The sequence below is a fragment of the Onychomys torridus genome, chromosome X (assembly GCF_903995425.1).
Source record: "Onychomys torridus chromosome X, mOncTor1.1, whole genome shotgun sequence".
Classification (NCBI taxonomy): domain Eukaryota; kingdom Metazoa; phylum Chordata; class Mammalia; order Rodentia; family Cricetidae; genus Onychomys; species Onychomys torridus.
The window spans coordinates 31,370,647-31,389,588 of NC_050466.1; the positions used below are offsets into that span (position 1 = coordinate 31,370,647).

At 37.0% G+C, this 18,942-nt stretch overlaps 1 protein-coding gene across 1 annotated transcript in view; it reads right to left on the reverse strand.

Annotated features, from left to right (window-relative positions):
- Positions 1-9,492, reverse strand: part of Mbnl3 (muscleblind like splicing regulator 3) — a 56,281-nt gene extending 46,789 nt beyond the window's left edge. Inside the window, exon 1 of the mRNA XM_036174994.1 lies at positions 9,316-9,492. Within this exon, the coding sequence (XP_036030887.1) occupies positions 9,316-9,492 (177 nt within the window). The remainder of the gene's footprint in view (positions 1-9,315) is intronic.
- Positions 9,493-18,942: the final 9,450 nt, after the last annotated feature.

Consider the following 18,942-nt stretch of genomic DNA (forward strand, 5'->3'; position numbering starts at 1 on the left):
TCAGTAACTGTTTTTTTTTTTAAAACAAATCATGTCTTTGGGAACTGAATGCATATAGAACTTCTATTGGATATAACAGAACTTTCAGCATTAAATAATCCCTGACATTTAGGTAACAAACCACAAATGGTCCTCCAAAGTATGTGCCACCAAAGGCTGTTGTTTGAAGAGAAACATAGTTGGTAGGAGTCTCATGATTTACTTGAGGCCACACAATGAGCCCTTCTCAGAGCTGTTAGTCTAAAGTAACATTTTCTCTGTGTATTGCCACTTACTGATACCATGTCACATTCCAAATAGTTTAATGGTTACATTTATAATTCACCAAAGAAAGAAGCATTTGTCAAGATGATTCTTGAGCTTCCTTGAAAAATAAGACAATATCCTAAAATGAAATATTTTCTTCTGTGTTATGTACTGGCAGAATGAAAATGTCTATAGTTTTAATGTTTGTTAGTTACATTTAAGACAGAATTTGTTTCCAGAACTTATTTTTCTCTCTGCTGGTGATGGAACTTGGGGTCTTGCAAGTATGAATGAAACATGTTCCTTATCACTGAGCTGCAGACCCAGTTCTTTCAATTTATTTCCATATAAGGTACTTTCTTGGCTATTAAAATGAAGGAACCAAACTACGCTGTTAGAGAAGCTAGAAAAAAATTAAGTTCATGTAAGTTTTAAGCATAAACATTAACAAAAGAAAAACAACTTCAGGGATTAGGTATTTGTGAAATCTTTAAAACAAAAATGCAGTGTTCTTGAAGATGTCAAAAATCCTCAAATTGTTGTGTTAGTGTTACTATCTTTCACAAATAGGCCCATGAACAAACATCTAAGACAATGTGGCAATGTAGTCTTAAAACAATCTCATCTCTGGGTAAAAGATTAGTGATAGTGCAATGCTGTCCATACAATGTATTTCAGGGCATAAATCAAACTAGATAAAGAGTATGACATCACAGATGGAAAACGTTTTCTGATGCCCAAAACACACCTGTATCCCCAGCTCTTGGAAAGGCTAAGGAGGGAGGACTAGGAGTTGGAGGCGTGTCTGAGCTACACAGTCAAACTCTGTCACAAAACAAAACAACAGAAAACAAGGCCTTCAAAAATAGCTCACTGGTAGAACTGGTGGCTAGCAGGCAAGAGGCCTTTGGTTTCACCCCTAGCAATCCAAAAAGGCAACAGCACAATCTATTCATTTTTGCATGGAGAAAATTTAGAATATTGGTACTATGTAGATTGTCAGCAAATTGTGACCAACACTCAAAATATGTCTTGGTTTAGGGAATTTGCTATATTTTACATAGTTATATTACTGTGGGCCTTACACTTTCAAATTTAGGAATAATTTCTACAGTTTGGAAAGTACCTTCACTGTCCATTCTTTACCTAGAAGAATATAGATAGGACCAAAGGTTAATTCTTATATGTGTAAAAAATGAATTTCAACAGAAAAAAAGATGTCCATTTATGATAGAAAACATCCAGTTGAAAGCATACATTTAATAAATGCTTGCAGTGGGATGTTCTGTATGTTAAATGTTTTGCTCTGATTGGTTAATAAATAAAACACTGACTGGCCAGTAGCCAGGCAGGAAGTATAGGCAGGACAAGCAGAGAAGGGAATTCTGGGAAGTGGAAGGCTGAGGCAGATAGACACTGCCAGCCACCGTTGAGAAGATGTTAAAATACCTGTAAGCCATGAGCCAAGTGGCAACTTATAATTTAATAGAAATGGGTTGATTTAAGATATAAAAATAGTTAGCAAGAAGCCTGCCATGGCAATACAGTTTGTAAGAAATATAAGTCTCTGTGTGTTTACTCAGTTGAGTCTGAGCAACTGTGGGACTGGCGGGTGAGAGAGATTTTTCCCAAATGTGGGCCAGGCAGGACCAGAAAAACTCCAGCTACAAATGCTTCTGAAAAAGTCATAGCTGAAAAACTATTTCTAATGAATGGATCCTATAGCCACATGTTCTTCAACCAAATAACAGATTAGGCACAACAGCAAATAATATTGCACAAATATATCATAAACAAGATATAAAAATGATTTAGTCTATCTCCAGTGACCAGGTGGTTAAGTCCAGATAGAAAATAAAGCATGGACAAAAAATGGAATCATTTACTGACCTTTTAAAGAGAATAACATCAAGACAAAAAAGTATAAAAAGAATGAAAGTATAACTTAAATGTATAATTACTTCTGGCATCTGGCAATAAACTTGACCTTGGGTAAAGTAACCTGTAGATAGAGCCCACTCATTTAACCCAAGTACTCAGGAGGTAGAGGCAGTGGTTTCCAGTGAGTTCCAGGCCGGCCTAGTATACACTGTGAGTTCCAGGACATCTGGGGATACATAGAACCTCTCTAAAAAAATTTAAAAATAAATTAAAAACTAATTGTAAAAGAAAAACCAAACAATGCTGAAACTTCAAACAGAATTACATATCCAGGTTATACAACAATAACCACAAAAATAGATTAAAAAACCCAAACACCGATTACATAGTTAAATACACACAGGAAAATGAAAAGATAGTAGATGGCTATGATTTAAACACGTAAGCCTGTAAGTTGAAGATCAAATGACACAGGATTTAGGGAAAAAGTGTCATTTCAAAGATAGTACAGGCAGAAAGTTCATCTCTTGGGGAGAAAATGAGCAGTAAATAAATGATATTCTGGGTACAAAGTCATGTTTAAAAAAAACCATCCCCAAGTTCTAAATGTACTTAAGTACCTGGATCCACAGTTCACAAAAATATGATTTAGAAAATGACAGTATTTGCAATAAATTCACATAGCTATGTTAACAGAAATAAAATTATTTCTATATTTCTCTAACACGGAAGAATTTCTTCATAACCAAGGAGCTGACACTTTTTTTTAATTTTCAGATTTTCAAGTTTATCCTATCACATGGTAATGGTATAATCAAATTGCGAATTGGCAAATACATTCCTGATCGAATCCTGAGTTGCACATCACCGATGCCCAACTGCTATTTGGCTGCAAGTTAGGAGAGAAATGACCTTGAGCTATGGCCCTATAAAAATTTTAGGTAAATTAAATTAGTTGAAGTTATTTTTAAAAAATAATCCATTTTGAGGCTGAACAACTAGTACAATATTTCCGGGCGATTGGTAACAGATATCACCAGCTCACCAGAGCAATTTACTACTAAGTACATGACAACATCAGACATCAGGGAGCATTATGAAAAATCAGCCACCGATCTGGTTAGCTAACCCAACAATGTGATGTTTGGGAAAAGGAATGGAAAAGGGAACAGAGACAACCCAGTGTTCTGTTGCTGGGGAATTGAGCAAAGCTATCATCATAATGTGAAATAACATCCTAAGCCAACAGTATCTACTTTCTTGTCTCCATTTTGGAACAAACAGTCTAAATGATTAACAATAAACTAAGAGTATGAGTCAGGCATTACGGCTCCTATCAGTAATCTCAGCAACTGGAAAGTGAATCAGGATTGTTTAGAATTAGAGAATAGTCTGGGCTACTCTAAGACCCCGTCACCAACAATAACCACAGAAAAAGAGCTAAACATGAACCATAAACCTTAATTTAAATGCCTTTTTTATATTTTCTCCATTTATTTTCTTATGTAATAAAGACTCAAAAGATTGGAATCATCAGGGTCTTCTGATAATTTTGTAGTGATCTTGAGAAATTAACTCCCTCTCTCACTAATTCTTCAGTTCCCCATGTATAAATGGTAAGTTTTTAATTGAATAGTCTTTCAGCAGTCAAAATTCTTGATTTCCTAGTTTTGTTTGAAATACTGTAAACATGAGAACTTCTTTACATTAATTATCTGAAGCACTGAGCCTTTGGGAGCCAGTTGGGGAAATTTAAATAAAGTCACTACTTTAGGAGCTTTGCTTAGTGCTAATTTTCTGGTTTTGATAATTGTATTATGAGTGGAATGTAAGTTGTTGACACTAGAGGAATCTGGGTGGAGTGTACAGGGAGTGCTTCTGTTAGTTTTGGAATTTTTCTGTAAGTCTAAATTCATTTCAAAACAAAAAGTTGAAATAAACTAAGGCTGTTTGGGTACTAGTCATGCATCTATTTTTCATTCAAGAGATTTTTGAAAATTTCCCCAAAAGACTATTATAAATGAAGGAGTATTCCTTTCTAAGGGCAGTATCAAAGAAGAAAGATATTTTAAAGTAAAGCATTATTTTCCATGACTCTCTTTATAGTAGAGACAAACTTATCTGCTAGAGTTCACAATTGGTTTGTTTCTATGTTTTGTGTAATCCTTGAGGTTATGTTGCTAATGGTCTGATTTCTGGCAAGCTGTGCCTAAGCAAACATGGATGAGCAAAAATTAAGTCAAAATTATCTTTTCCTGTGTGGTGCTGGAGATTGAACCCAGGGCCTTGACTGTGCTGGGCAAACAACCACTGTGCTAGGCCTTAGCTCCCAAATACTTAAGTTTTAAGCTAGTGAAAACTGCTGTGATTAGTGGCTCTAAATATAAAATATATGGATCGTAGGGCCAATTATTACCTACAATGGGTAGAGTTATATTGATGTCTACATAACAAGTTTCACTTGTCATTTTATCACTGTACTTGTTGCAATCATACATGAAGTTGAAGACATGGTTTAGAGGTCTTTTATGTGTATCACTCTCCCAGTTCTCATCATTTAAGAATATGTATAGATCGACATAATTATCCTCTGAGTATGACTGCTCTTATGGTTTAACTAGGAAGTAGTTTTTATAAAACTACCCAAAGTACTGATTATGACAGGTAGATATAATTGCTGTTGATCTGTTATAATAAAATACTAGTTGCACTTACGTATTTCCTGCATAGCAGGTGGATGATATCATACACTGCTTCAAGAAAAGAGTGGATGAAGGTACAAGATATGCCTAATATTTTTGATGCAGAGTAAGCTGGCTATGAAAACAAGCACAAGCAGATGATCTTTTGTTAAATCTAAGGGGAATTCATTTAAAATGCCAATCTAAATCAATGACAGCATGTAACGCCAAGAAATCAGTATAAAATGGGTTAAATAATACTAAAGTTAAGTTTTAAAATAAATGTACCAAGAAGACAAGGCAATTGAGTAAAAAACAGTGGCATAGCAACATGACATGGAACTCTTCTACGTAGCTGAGAATTAGTCTACAGGCTTCACAAGCTAGATCCCTATCTGAAAATGGCACAACTTTCATCATTAAACATGCAACATTTATGCAGTTATGAGCAGTTCTTAAAGTACAATGCACGATCATCCATTCAGCTCACCCTCCTATTTTCATGATCTCCTCTCATTATGAAGTGAAAATTTGATACAGTACCTATTGTACCTATTATGTAGGCAAAGAACCATCATCTGGTTGAGTAGCTAGTGCTAATGGAATGAACACACACACATACACACACACTAATGTGCACACTCACGACCCAAAACACAAAAGCCACAGCCCACAAATCAAATGATTGCTTCATTTCTTTAACCACTGATAAAAAAAAGTACACAGATAAATTTTAATGGTGTTTCAAGAGAAGCAGCGACTGTGATAGGAGTACAATCAGCATAGGTCAATTACCCTCATCTCAATATAGCGTTCATGCATATCTTGGGTAAGGAGCAACATAAAAAAGAACTACAAAGCTTTTATACAGACATGGAACTCTGATGAATGTGCTATCTAAATGGCAAATTAAAAATACAAAGCCTTTTAATTCTTTATATATTTGAAATATTGAAGTTTTCATGAAAATAAATTAAAACTGTAAGGATTATGTAAATCATTATCTTGTGTGACTGATCATCAAGATATTAACATAATGCCTGAATTATTTTAAGAGCAATGGATCTAGGAGAGTATATAGCATATGAAAATAATTAAGTGATATATTTATATTCATTAGTCATTATTTAGTGCCTGAATTAAACATTTTCTAAGCTATAATGCCCAGCATGTGTTTTGTAAACAACTATTTTTCATATTATTTTCCTCAATGTATTTACTTTATAGTAAGTACTCCTTTGCCTTTAATAGGAACAGTGACCTAAAGTATATCAAATATTAGGGAAATCACACATATCCCTTATTCTCTGATGCCTAGAAGAACAGAATGTATAGTCTGTGATGAATTCCCTATCACAGAGTAAAGCACAGAACAGTGATGTGTAAATTGTAGAAATAAAATAGCAATGGATTTGGGCACATGAGCTTGCAGCATTAAGTAATAAACTCTACCTAAATGGAACCCTATTTAATAGCTCCTAAAACAAACACTTCACTAATTGCAAGAAAATAACCTTATATTTGATTCACTTTGTAGATATAATTTTTGTTTCTCATTTGTGTTGTCTCTTTGGAATCTCCACAGACATTATGAAAGTTAGGTAGTGAAGGCATTATATATTAACTAAAGAAAACATCACTCAAAGTTTGAGAGAAAAAGGAGTTGAAGGATCAGATTAGTGGGGCTCACTAGGACTCTATTTTACATCTCCAGAACCAAGATGACAAAGAGCCTAGTGTTCTGGACTTGCAAGAGCTCTGGGTGAAAGGTGTCACTATTTAGCTCAGTGCTCTGTTTTGCCTCAAGACACAACCTAGTCCTGTAGCAATAGACTGAAAGCAATACACAGAAGATGACTGTAGATAGAGCATGAATGAGTAAAGAATGAAGAAACAAATAAGCTCTTCTTCTGAGACAGGGTCTCACTATGTTGCCCTAGCTGTCCTGAAACTTGATATGTAGACCAGTCTGGTCTTGAACTCAACAGAGATCTGCCTGCCTCTGCCTCCTGAATTCTGGGATAAAAGTTGTGTGTCACCAGCCAAAAAAAATAACATTTTTAGTTATTAGATCTGCTTGAAATAAAAGCAGTTCAGATTTTTTCAATTTAATAATATCTTTTTTTTTCATATTAAGATTCTACTATTGAACTGGAATGGTTCACAGTAAAAACTAGCAACCAAGAACTAAGTAAAACTATGTAGGTTTGTTGAGCATCCATAACCTGAAAAGCCAAAAAGTTTCAAAATCCAATGCTTCTGAGCATCAATGTAATACCATAATTCAAAAATTCTATACATGACTTCATATTACATACAATCAACAGATGAACTAAAATACTGTATTAAAATGACCTATGGCATTAAATTTCCTATTTAAAGTTGGATCACATTCCAAGGATATCTCATTATGTACATGAAAATATACCCAAATCCAAAAAACTCTGAAGTCTGAAGCACTTCTGGTCCCAATCATGAGAATCATTTGCTGTGGATGCTGTGGATGTGTTGCTCTGATTGGCTAATAAATAAAGTGCTAATTGGCCAGTAGCCAGGCAGGAAGTATAGGTGGGACAAAGAGGAGAATTCTGAGAACAGGAAGTCAGGAGACAGGAGTCACCAGCCAGACACAGAGGAAGCAAGATGTAAAGTTACCAGTAAGCTGCAAGCCACGTGGCAAGGTATAGATTTATAGAAATGGGTTAATTTAAGATATAAAAAGTAGATAGCAAGAAGCCTGCCACAGCCATACAGTTTATAAGTAACTTAAGTCTCTGTGTGTTTACTTGGGTCTGAGTAGCTGCAGGAGCCAGGTGGACACAGGCAAACTTCAACTACAAACATTCACAGTAAAGCATTTGAAAACATATTCTAAGTAATCTAGCAAACAAAGGAATGGACCTCTAATAGCCAATGCAGCCAGCAATAAAAATGTTAGTGAGGTGAAGTTGATCATGATGATAGTCACATAGTATCAAGATTTTTTCTTTTAATTCTAAGCCCTCTGTGATGCTTGATCTGTTTATAGAGCCCTGGCAGGGGGACTATGACTTATCCCAGTGCACAAACTAGCTTTTTGGAGCCCATTCTGTACAGTGGGATACCTGGCTCAGCTTTGATGCAGTGGGGAGAGGCTCAATTTGGTATGCCAGACTTTGCTGACTACCCAAGGGAGGCCTTACCCTTTCTAAGCAGTGGAGGGGGGTAGGATGGGGGAAAGTGGAGGGGAAAGCAAGAAAGGAGAGAGGGGGGAACTGGGAAGAGCATGTAAAATAAAAATTTTTTTAAATAAATAAAAAGTAAGAAAAATTCTTGTTAAGCCTATTTCATCTGGCTGTAATCTCAAAAATCATTTCAAATGCATGATGGCAAATCTATTGATTAAATCAGGAATCCATTCACACTTTTTGCATCTCTGCTTTAATTTGGATATTCTTATCCTTACTTTAAGGTAACTATGAAAACAAATACATTCTCATGTTACACAATCATTTATGTCTTAGTATATATAACACCCACATGCCCTCATAATTTTGCTTTACTCAAGCTTTACAACTTTGGCAGTTAAGCCTTCCTTGATACTTACAAATCAGAAGTTGTTCAATCGTGTGTTCAAAAGAAAATTTAGTTATTTTTATAACAATATGTCTAATCTTCCTGAACAATGAGGTTTTAAGTTATATGCTTTGTCTTACTTTATTTATCCTCTGAGAGCTGACTGGCCTCAGGCATTTATACCTTACTAATATATATAATAAGCTATATTTATACTGTAATTCATCGAAAAGTTTCTTTGTTGCATGATAGTTTTGATCAATGTGTTAAAAATCCTAATTTCATGAGCTAGAGAGATGGCTCAGTGATTAAAAGCACTTGTTCTTGCCAAGGACCCAGGTTTGATTCCAAGAACCTACATATTGGTTGAGAAGCATCAGTAAATCCAGTTCTGGGGGACACGATGCCCTTTCTGACCTCCATGGGTACCAACTATGCACATTCTGCACATACATATAGGCAAGCAAAATATTTACAGATATAATAAAATGAATAACCATAATAAAAATTTTAAATTCTATATAGAAATTAAAATATCATGAGATGGTAAATTATCCAGGTGTGGTGGTGCATGTCTGCAATCCCAGCACTCAGGAGGCAGAGGCAGGAGGGTTGCTATAAATTCAAGGCTAGCTTATTCTACATAGTAAGTTAAAAACCATTCAGAGATACATATGGAGAATTATCTTCAACTTCAGCTAAGATATAATACCTCAGACCTACAAAAATTCATGAGTTTTTATTTTATATGTATATCTATCTTGATAAGTAGACTTTGGCAGAATGAGCCTCCTTCTGGCTTAGTTCAGCACACAGAAAGGCTGTATCTACTCTTAAAGCAAGTAACACATAATTTAATGCTCTTAATTTTACTCTTTTCTAGTACATCTTCCTTCCAAATGTCTAGAAATGAACACATTGAAGTAATTATGTGCATACATGTGGCACTCACCTTTAGAGAATCAAAACAGGCCACCACACGGCCATTTTCCACATGGCAAACTCTTGGCGGATGGGCAAACCTGCACTCTGCATCAGCTCGAGAGCAAGTTCCTCTCTGAAATTCTCTACAAACTTCTAAAGTCAGCCACTTGGTATCTCGAATTAGAGCGACATTGACAGCTGTCATATTGAAAGCAAAATGGCAATCAAGCGCACCCTCTTTCGGACAATAGTATGACAGTGGATGGTTCAAGGCGTTAAGCGAATCTGAAACAAATGTGAAGTGAGAGCAGGTTGATTTGGTGGAATGTGTTTGTTAGCACTTAGGTTCTCACTGAAGTCAAATCTGATCTGGTCAGACACAAAAAGCCACTTATTAAGTCAACTCTGTATCAGAATAACCAAAAATCAAATTAGAGACCAAGTCCTAAGAAGGCAACTATAAAGGTTAAGATATTGAATGCTATATGTTGTTCCCTTGCTGAATTTGCTTCAAATAACTGGCAGACTTTCAAAAGAATTCTATGCTGTCTAGTTGAGGTTTTCAATTATTCTTACAAAAAGCGTATGTTGCTGGCTGCCCTTCAATGTGTGGAATGGTCTCAGATCAGGGGGAGAAAAGTCTGTTTCCCCAATTCTTTGCTCTGAAGAGTAAGGTTGGGAGGATGTTGTAACCTAAAAAATAGTTTTGCAAAATCAGGGGGATGGAAAATGCCTAAGAAAACTGAGAATGAGAGAAAAAATAAACGGGCAAGTTACTGACAGTGAACTACAAGCACAGCAAGTTTTGTAGGGCAGGAGGGGGAGGGTGATTGGGAGAGGGCTTGGATAGAGAGCTCTAGAGTAGAATCCAAGCAGCAGAGTTTTCAGAAAAGGCACTTTTCAGAACCTGCAAGAAAAAAATAAATGAAATTAGCTAAAACACTACAATGCTTCCTTTCAAACTCTAGACTTGGAAAGAATGGTAACTGTAACTTCTGTAAAACAGGAAGCATCTACACACTGACACTGCAAGAGTCAGCTATGACCAGTAAAAGAGCACTTTCCAGTATACAGCTTTTCAGAGTAAAAGTAAGCAATTGCTTAGATACTGTTGTAGTGCAAAACTGGGTAACATCCTAATCTCTTAAAAATGATACTTTACTTTTTGATATGTTCAGGGTAGAAAGTTATTGTGGAGTCCACTATGCAGAAAGTGCCATGACAGCCCCCTACACATTCAATTTACTTGTATGTGTCTGGTTTTTAGAGGCTCTAGGTGTCTGTCTTTAAACTAAACTTATCATCATCTGACTGAAGCCTCTATTATTTGTTCTCAAAATTCAGAGCACAGGAATTTCTGAGAAAATGTAAGTTGCTCTGAAAGGTGACATGTATGCATAGGAAACATATATGAAACAATCATGACACAACTAGTTGGAGACTCAATTCATACGAAATAAAATGGGGGATGGAAAGAGAAAATGTGCTTTCAATTTTAGAAAATTCTTTGGGAATATAGGACTGTTTTTCCTGGGCTATTTCTTAATCTTCATGAAAGAAAGATTTCAACATACACAAGTAGGTGAGATAGAAGGCACTATTGAGCAACATGTTAGATATTATGCAGCTTGAAGATTTGCAGTTAGCCCAGTGTCAACCAGCAACAGTGGCAAGCAACTCAGCTGAAAAGAAACATGCAAGGTTAATTTGCTGGTGCTATACCATGCACACAACCTGAAGTAAGAGTAAAGAAAAGGTCAGCTCCAAGCAGCAAATAAAGCAACTATTCGTTAATGTCCTACAAAGTGGACCTAAAACTCTTGAAAATATTTCACTTAATTTTTAAACACATTCAACCACTTTTTGTTTGTCTTTTCTATAGTCCAGAAGAAATTCAACATTACTGGACTTTCCAGTTACCACTGGGAAATTAAATGATGTCTTGTGTTGTATTTCCTTTAATGCATATACTACAAATAAATGATTCTTTCTTTCTTTCTTTCTTTCTTTTTCTTTCTTTCTTTCTTTCTTTCGTTCTCTCTCTCTCTCTCTCTCTCTCTCTCTCTCTCTCTCTCTTTCTTTCGGTTTTTTGAGACAGGGTTTCTCTGTAGCTTTGGAGGCTGTCCTGGAACTCGCTTTGTAGACCAGGCTGGCCTTGAACTCACAGAGATCCACTTGCCTCTGCCTCCCGAGTGCTGGGATTACAGGCGTGTGCCACCACCGCCCAGCATGCTTCTTTTAAAAGATTTTAAAAACAACAACAGAAAGAAAGAAAGAAAGAAAGAAAGGAAGGAAGGAAGGAAGGAAGGAAGGAAGGAAGGAAGAGGGAGAGAGGAAAGAAAAGAAAAGAAAAGAAAGAAAGAAAGAAAGAAAGAAAGAAGCAACTCTGTTGAGTAATGGGAATAGCTATTCCAATCTTTCTTGTAGTCACCATAGACATTAAATCTTAGCATTGTTAGTTAACTAAGTCAATGTATAAGAGTAAAGCCAGTTCATATATATATATATATATATATATATATATATATATATATATATATAGAGAGAGAGAGAGAGAGAGAGAGAGAGAGAGAGAGAGCGAGCTGAGGATCAAACCCAGCTGGAGGGATGGCTCAGAGGTTAAGAGCACTGGCTATTCTTCCAAAGGTTCTGAGTTCAATTCCCAGCAGCCAGTTCATATATTTTAAGTGGCTTTGTATATTATGGAAAGCTCACTGAGAAAGTATGCTCCAGAAGTGTGTAAGTTTACATTCGCACTTAATCCTACAACTAAATTACATAGGCCACCTGAACATATATGACAGAAAAACAAGCACAAAATATGTTTATAAGGGTCGAGGATTTGCTCTGAACATAAACAGTGAAGATCTGGAGAAAGACTTTTCTACAGAGGTCCATCATGTAGAGACATAGATATAAATTATAAATTTTAATTTGAACTTACACAAATGAAAAATGTGAAAAGGAACTGGCCTCTGGCCATGCATTCTATGTATCATCGAGAGTGGGAGTAGAAGGACTGGGTTTGTTTGTTTGGTTTTTTTTTTCTTTTTTTTGGCCTATGACCTTGGATGGGACCCTGGCCAATTCCTTGATACAGTTCTAGCCAGCACTTGTCTTCCTTTAGGGTGAAAATGTTTGGGGAGCTGGCTCAGAAAAAATGAGGTACAACACCAAAAAGAGCTGTGGTAAGAATGTGGAGGTCTCTCATGCAGCTGTACTTGAAAGACAGACTATACATAAAAGCCTATATTCTTTTTTTTCCTTTTTTAAAATTTATTATATTTGTGTTTTAATTTTACACATCAGCCATGGGTTCCGCTGTCCTCCCCCGTCCCACCCCCACCCCCACCTTATCCCCAACCCCTCCCCTCCATTCCCATCTCCTCCAGGGCCAAGACTCCCCTGGGGATTCATTTAAACATGGTGGATTCAGTACAGGCAGGTCCAGTCCCCTCCTTCCAGGCTGAGCAAAGTGTCCCTGTGTAAGCCCAAGGTTCCAAACAGCCAGCTCATTCATGCACTAAGGACAAGGTCTGGGTCCCACTGCCTGGGTGCCTCCCAAACAGTTCAAGCTATTCAATTGTCTCACTTATCAGAGGGCCTGCTCCATTTGTTTAGCTATTTGTCCCTGTGCTTTTCTAATCTTGGTCTCAACAATTCACACTCTTACAGTCCCTCCTCTTTCTCGACAATTGGACTCCTGGAGCTCCACCTGGAGCCTGGCTGAGGTTGGGGATTTAGCTCAACGGTAGTGTGCTTGCCTAGCAAGTGCAAGGCCCTGAGTTTGGTCCTCAGCTCTGCCCCACCCCAAAAAAAGTTATTAAATGCCCATATTCTTAAGATCCTCTTGTTTGGGAGACAGTAAAACTTTAGCCTTGCTGCTTTATATTTGAGCAACAGCAATCCAATTTGGACTTTTCTGATTTATAGTTCCCCAATGCAAAGCATGAAATTAGTGCATTTGTTCTTGTCTATATTATAGTTTTCACATGCTCAGATTGCATTTATCTTTGGATCCCTCAAAAAGACTGCAGTTTTGGGTTGTTTTGGGGCTTTTTCTGAAGTGCTGAGAATGGAACCCCAAGACTTTCTCATGCTATCTCAAAATACACTAAACCATGAGCAATAAGTAAAATATTCTGATGAAAGAAATGAAACTCATAAAGTTAAACCACTTGTTTGACATTACTAAGCTATGAGTGGTTGAGCTATGACCCCAGGCAATATCTTCTGACTCCAAGCCTTGTGCACATATCTCGACAGAGACATTTATCTCCTTCGGGAATCTTAAAAGAGGAAAGCTAGTCATTTTGTGGTAAATTTAAGTTTCCTTCACAACATTCCATTCTTGCCTGGTGTGCATCATCATTTTCATAATATCCCAAGTTGTGCTGAACCAACATGTATTCAGTATCTGCTATGTGCCAGGCACCATTGAGGATACTGATAAGATGTCTGGTTTTGTGGAATTTCCTATGTTTGTTTAGATAAAGAACTAATCTAAGATGCAGAGAGCTGGAAAGATTATATTAGAGTTGGTGAAGGGTTGGAAGTAGACAATAGGTATTGTGAACTCAACACAAGCTTCTAACTCACTAAGCACTATGGCTTAATACTCTTAAATCCACTTTCAAACACTTGCACAGAAGTGAGTCATGAAGAGAAATACTGAAGAATTACTCACACTAAGATTTATTGCTGCCTAGATTCTTCCTGGAGAGGATTCTACTGCTCTCATCTTACAGATGGGAAAATGGAGGTAGGGAAGCTTAAGTAATTACAGAGCTAAGTAGGTGATCTAGCCATGCAGGAAGTTGGACTCCATAATCAACCTTTAAAACAATATCAACCTACTGGGTCTTTCTTATGGCACAGATCACTTTTTTTTTCATTATTTTACCTGAACTCACAACTTCACTTTGCTCTGTTATTAGAGTATAAATCCCTGATAGTAAAGAACATGGCTTCTCAGGTTTTTGGATTTTTTTTTTTTTTTTGCTTTTAAGGATTCCTAGTTTGAAGGATATTAGGGTGGCATGGTAATTTAATATCACTAGCCTTTCAGCTGTACCTTGCTAGAAAGGAGTTTCATCACTAAGCACCTTTTAAGGGTCAGAGTTTTGTCCACCTCTCTAGATTTTGAATCCACTGGAACAGTAAAAATGTGTTTTTTCCCACAGTTCTAAATTTCAAAATAATGCTCATCTATAAGACCACTTGATAAAATACAAGGAAACTATAAGCAATGAACTCACCAGTAAGTGTATTTTTTGAAAATGTACACTATGTTTTTAAGGATTCCTTTTATTTTTTCATAAAAAATTATCACACACACACACACACACACACACACACACACACACAAAACAAACAAAAAGTAGGAAGGACTACTTTCTGTTGATATGACAGAAACAGGAACTTATTCTAGGAGTGCAAAATCACTACCATCAGCTTTTTTTCCCATTTCCCTACATTCTTTCTATCTACGCCTTTTCCCACTGTCTTTACAAGTCAGTATATAACAGAAACATGGCCAATGCAGGTTAGTTCCGAAGATCACAAAGCTACAATGACTGAGGAGGTACTCCTTAAATTATTTTTATAGGACTCCAGAATGACCAATGAACACAATGTTTTATTACTTTCCAATTTAAGCTTTCCTTAACATCTGTATTGCCTCTGACTTTCTTGTGGCCATTTATTTTGGCTTTACAAATATCCAACACACCTGCCATAAACTGCTTGAATTGGCAGGCTGACAAGATCTAAAAGCCTTCAAGTTTTCAAATTTGCTTCAGGTCCTAGTTCCCTCCTCCTTTGTTTTGCTTAATGGCCCAATACTGCACCCTTCGGGGCATATGGGAAGTGCATAGCACTGCAGATAGATAGCACAATTTCACAAATATCATACATCATACTCAAGTCTTCTATCCACAGAAAGAAGGAAGACTATAAAAGGACACTTCACCCATGTGCAGAACATTTTCAAGGATTAGTTCAACTTTTGTTGCATTTTTCCACAATAGGCCCAGGCTAACAAAAATCAGATACCTTTTAAAAAAATAACATTTAAGTCAAGTTATTCTGTTTCACACACCCATGAAATGACCTACCTCAATTCATATCTATGGTCATAGAAGAAGAAATAGATGCAATGATTTCTTCTGATCATTATTGTACAATAGATGATGCTCATTTTTGTGAAATGGGCTTATCTTTTTGTGAAGCTGCTGTGGATATCGCTCTGTGTAAATAAAGTTCTGATTGGCCAGTGGCCGGGCAGGAAGTATAGGTGGGACAAGAGAGAAGAGAATTCTGGGAGGTGGAAGGCTGGGTGGAGAAAGACACTCCCAGCCACCGCCATGACAAGCAACATGTAAAGATACTGGTAAGCCACGAGCCATGTGGCAAAGTATAGATTAATAGAAATGGGTTAATTTAAGATAAAAGAAGTAGATAACAAGAAGCCTGCCACAGCCATACAGTTCGTAAGCAATATAAGTTTCTGTGTGTTTTCTTGGTTGGGTCTGAGCAACTGTGGGACTGGCCAGTGAGAGAGATTTGTCCTGACTGGGCCAGGAAGGAAAACTCTAACTACATGAAGCTATGTCTATTTTGTTTATTTATTTCTTAGTGTGTGTGCATTTTTGTAAATATGTCATGACCCACATATGGAGGTCAAAGGACAAGTTTTGGTAGCCGACCAGTATCAGAGCATTTGGCTCACATGGCAAGCAGTTTAACCCACTGAGCTATCTCACCAGTACTCCATTTTTTAAAATCTCATTGTCTATAATGAGAAACTCTTTCAAAAATGTAGCCAAAATTTCCACTGGCGTTTTCTCCCAACTCCCCCCATTCAAAATAATAATAAAAAGCTACCAAATGATGTTTATTTATCTTTCAAATATTTATAAACAGCCCAAGTACTTTACTAACTCTCCTGTTTTTCAGCACTGGGGATTAAACTCAGGTACTCAAACATGCTGTTAGGTGTGCTACCATGAGTCACACCCTCTCTGGTCAAAACTGTGAGTCTTGTAAGAATGATTATGTGTCAGCAAGGTAAAATGAGGTAGTATATAGTGATCTTTGCAGCATATTTCCATCACGAAGCATCCAGTGAGGACTTCCCTACCTGAATTTATCATAGCATTACAGCAAATGAGTGTAGCCTCTCAATCTCAACAGTTGGCATCTATTCATTATTACAGCAGTAATAAAAACAGTCAAACAACAGGAAAAAATACTATGGCTGAAAATACTGGGAGAGTCCCAAATGTAACCTCATTTAAAGGCCAATGCTGAAGTTTGTAGTAGGCATGAAGGGAGATTGCTACAAAAATGAATCCTGTGGAACTGTACATATGAGCGTGCTGACCCTTGGTGTCTGAAGTTACTATTTCTAGAGACTTTCTCTCACACATATGATGAGAAGATGTGCCTATAAAGCAGCTGTTTAGAATTCATTGCGATAGGGCAATGGCTGCTGTAGGAAAGAATGGCGACTGGAATCCTGGAAGCACGAATAGGACAGAATTGTACGTTCTCTACTTCCCTGTCTTCACACAGGCTTAAGGGTGTCCACCTCTCAAGGTTCCTAAAACAGGAATTTGATATTTTCTTCGTATTCTAGAGTGACTTAGACTAGCCTGTCAAAACCAATTCTTTATAGAAAATTTCTTTATGTAAAAATTTAGAACTTTAAGTTTAATTAAACGTTAGACAAGTAGTCAATGTACTTGCTAATGCTAAAGAAAGCTGTGTGGTTACAATACAATAATAATAAAATCACTCAGTCTAGATGAGACGAGTTTTCTTCTATCTCACAAGAACAATCTGAACAAGTCTCAAAGGAAAGATTTAAAGACCCCCACAGCAGAGCAGAAGAAAGCTATAAATAAAACAGGCTTCGGGATTTTATTTTTATTAGGGGGGGGGGCATGTGAGTGCAGTACCCTAAGAAACCAGAAGAGGGAGTGGGAGGCCAGAAGAGGAAGTAGGCTCCCCTGGAGCTAGAGTTTACTGGCTTCATATGGGAACTGAACTCATCGTCCTCTAAGAGAGCATTATGTGCTCTTAACAGTTGAAACACCTCCCCTGTCCCTAAAATAGGTTTAACACTGAGATTGGAAAGTAATATCTGAACTCTGTAATTTAAGTCAACTTTCAACAAAAAACAGTTTTCTAAGTCTGGGAATATGGCTGAGTGATAGAGTACCCTGCCTGGCATGTCCGAAGACCTGAGCTCATGTCTCCAGCACTAGAAGAAAAGGAGGAGGGAGAGATTTAAAAAAGGAGGTAAACAACAACAGTACTGAGGAGAAAGGGTCAGAGACAGGGAGATCTCTAGAACTATTTGGCCAGCCAACATAGCCAACAGGTGAGCTCCTGATTCAGTGAGAGACTTTGTCACAAAAATATGGTAAGAAGTGATGAAGAAATCTTAACCTCTATCCCTTGCATGAACACATATACATTTACATATGCACATACCCACACAAACACATACGTTACACACACACACACACACACACACACACACACACACACTAAAAGAATAAAAATAGCTCACATTTATGAAAGTCTCATCTTGTGCCATACAAGATGCTATTTATTTATAATCACTACCTTGATCAATTATCTTTAATACTTCCTAAAGTGTGTACTGTTGAGAAGCAATGTTAAAGTTTAATTTAAAAGAACAATCTCTCAGAATTTAAATCCTACATTTGATACTAAATAGTTGCATTGAGTTTTCCAACTTTTAAATTCCTCAGAAATAAGGTCAGAGTATGGACACCAAAACTTTCTTCCAAGTTTTCAATTTTCTGCCCAGCTCATGCAATCACAATATGAAAGCACATTACTCAGTGGAACCCAGAGGATTCTCAATTGCTTATAGTTTGGAAGGTCCTATCTTCTCATACACACCTAGCAAATATGTTTGAAAATGTGTCACACATTGGGCTTAAAAATCACAATCAAGAGAACATGTGGTCTAGAAATCTGGCATCCAGCTGGAGAGGGGAAGCATAGCAGCCTTTGGGCCTAATAAATCTCTTTCTCAGTAACAGAATTTATTGACCCCAAAATAGCTATCCAAACCAAAGTGAACACTTTGAACCAAGCTTTAGGAATTATGAAAAAAACCTATAAAGTTATAATATTACAACAAGTTTGTCAGTGCCTTCAAAAACTCAACTCTTTCTGTTGCTAACCCTTGAGCTTTCCATATCAACATCTGGACTGTGCACATCATTCAGAGGGGGGAAATAAAAAAGATTCGGACACTTAAGGAGAAAATCTAAGTAAAAACCTTCAAAGAATGCAGGGATTTGAAAATGAAACTCAGGGTGCTTGCTGGAAAGATGGACCCGTGGTTAAGAGGACTCAGCACCCACATGGCAGCTCACAATCATCTGTAAGTCCATTCCCAGGAGGATTCAATGCCCGCCCTCTCTGGACTCCACAGGCACTGCCAACAGGTGGTGCACAGACATGCATGTAGACAAAACACTCATACACATTAAATAAATAAAAAATTTAAATACATACAAAGAAAATAAAGCTCAAAGCACATATTGAAATTGAACCAGTTAGGGTCTGCACACCAAGTGTCAACAAGTAAAAACAGGCATATAAGATTATA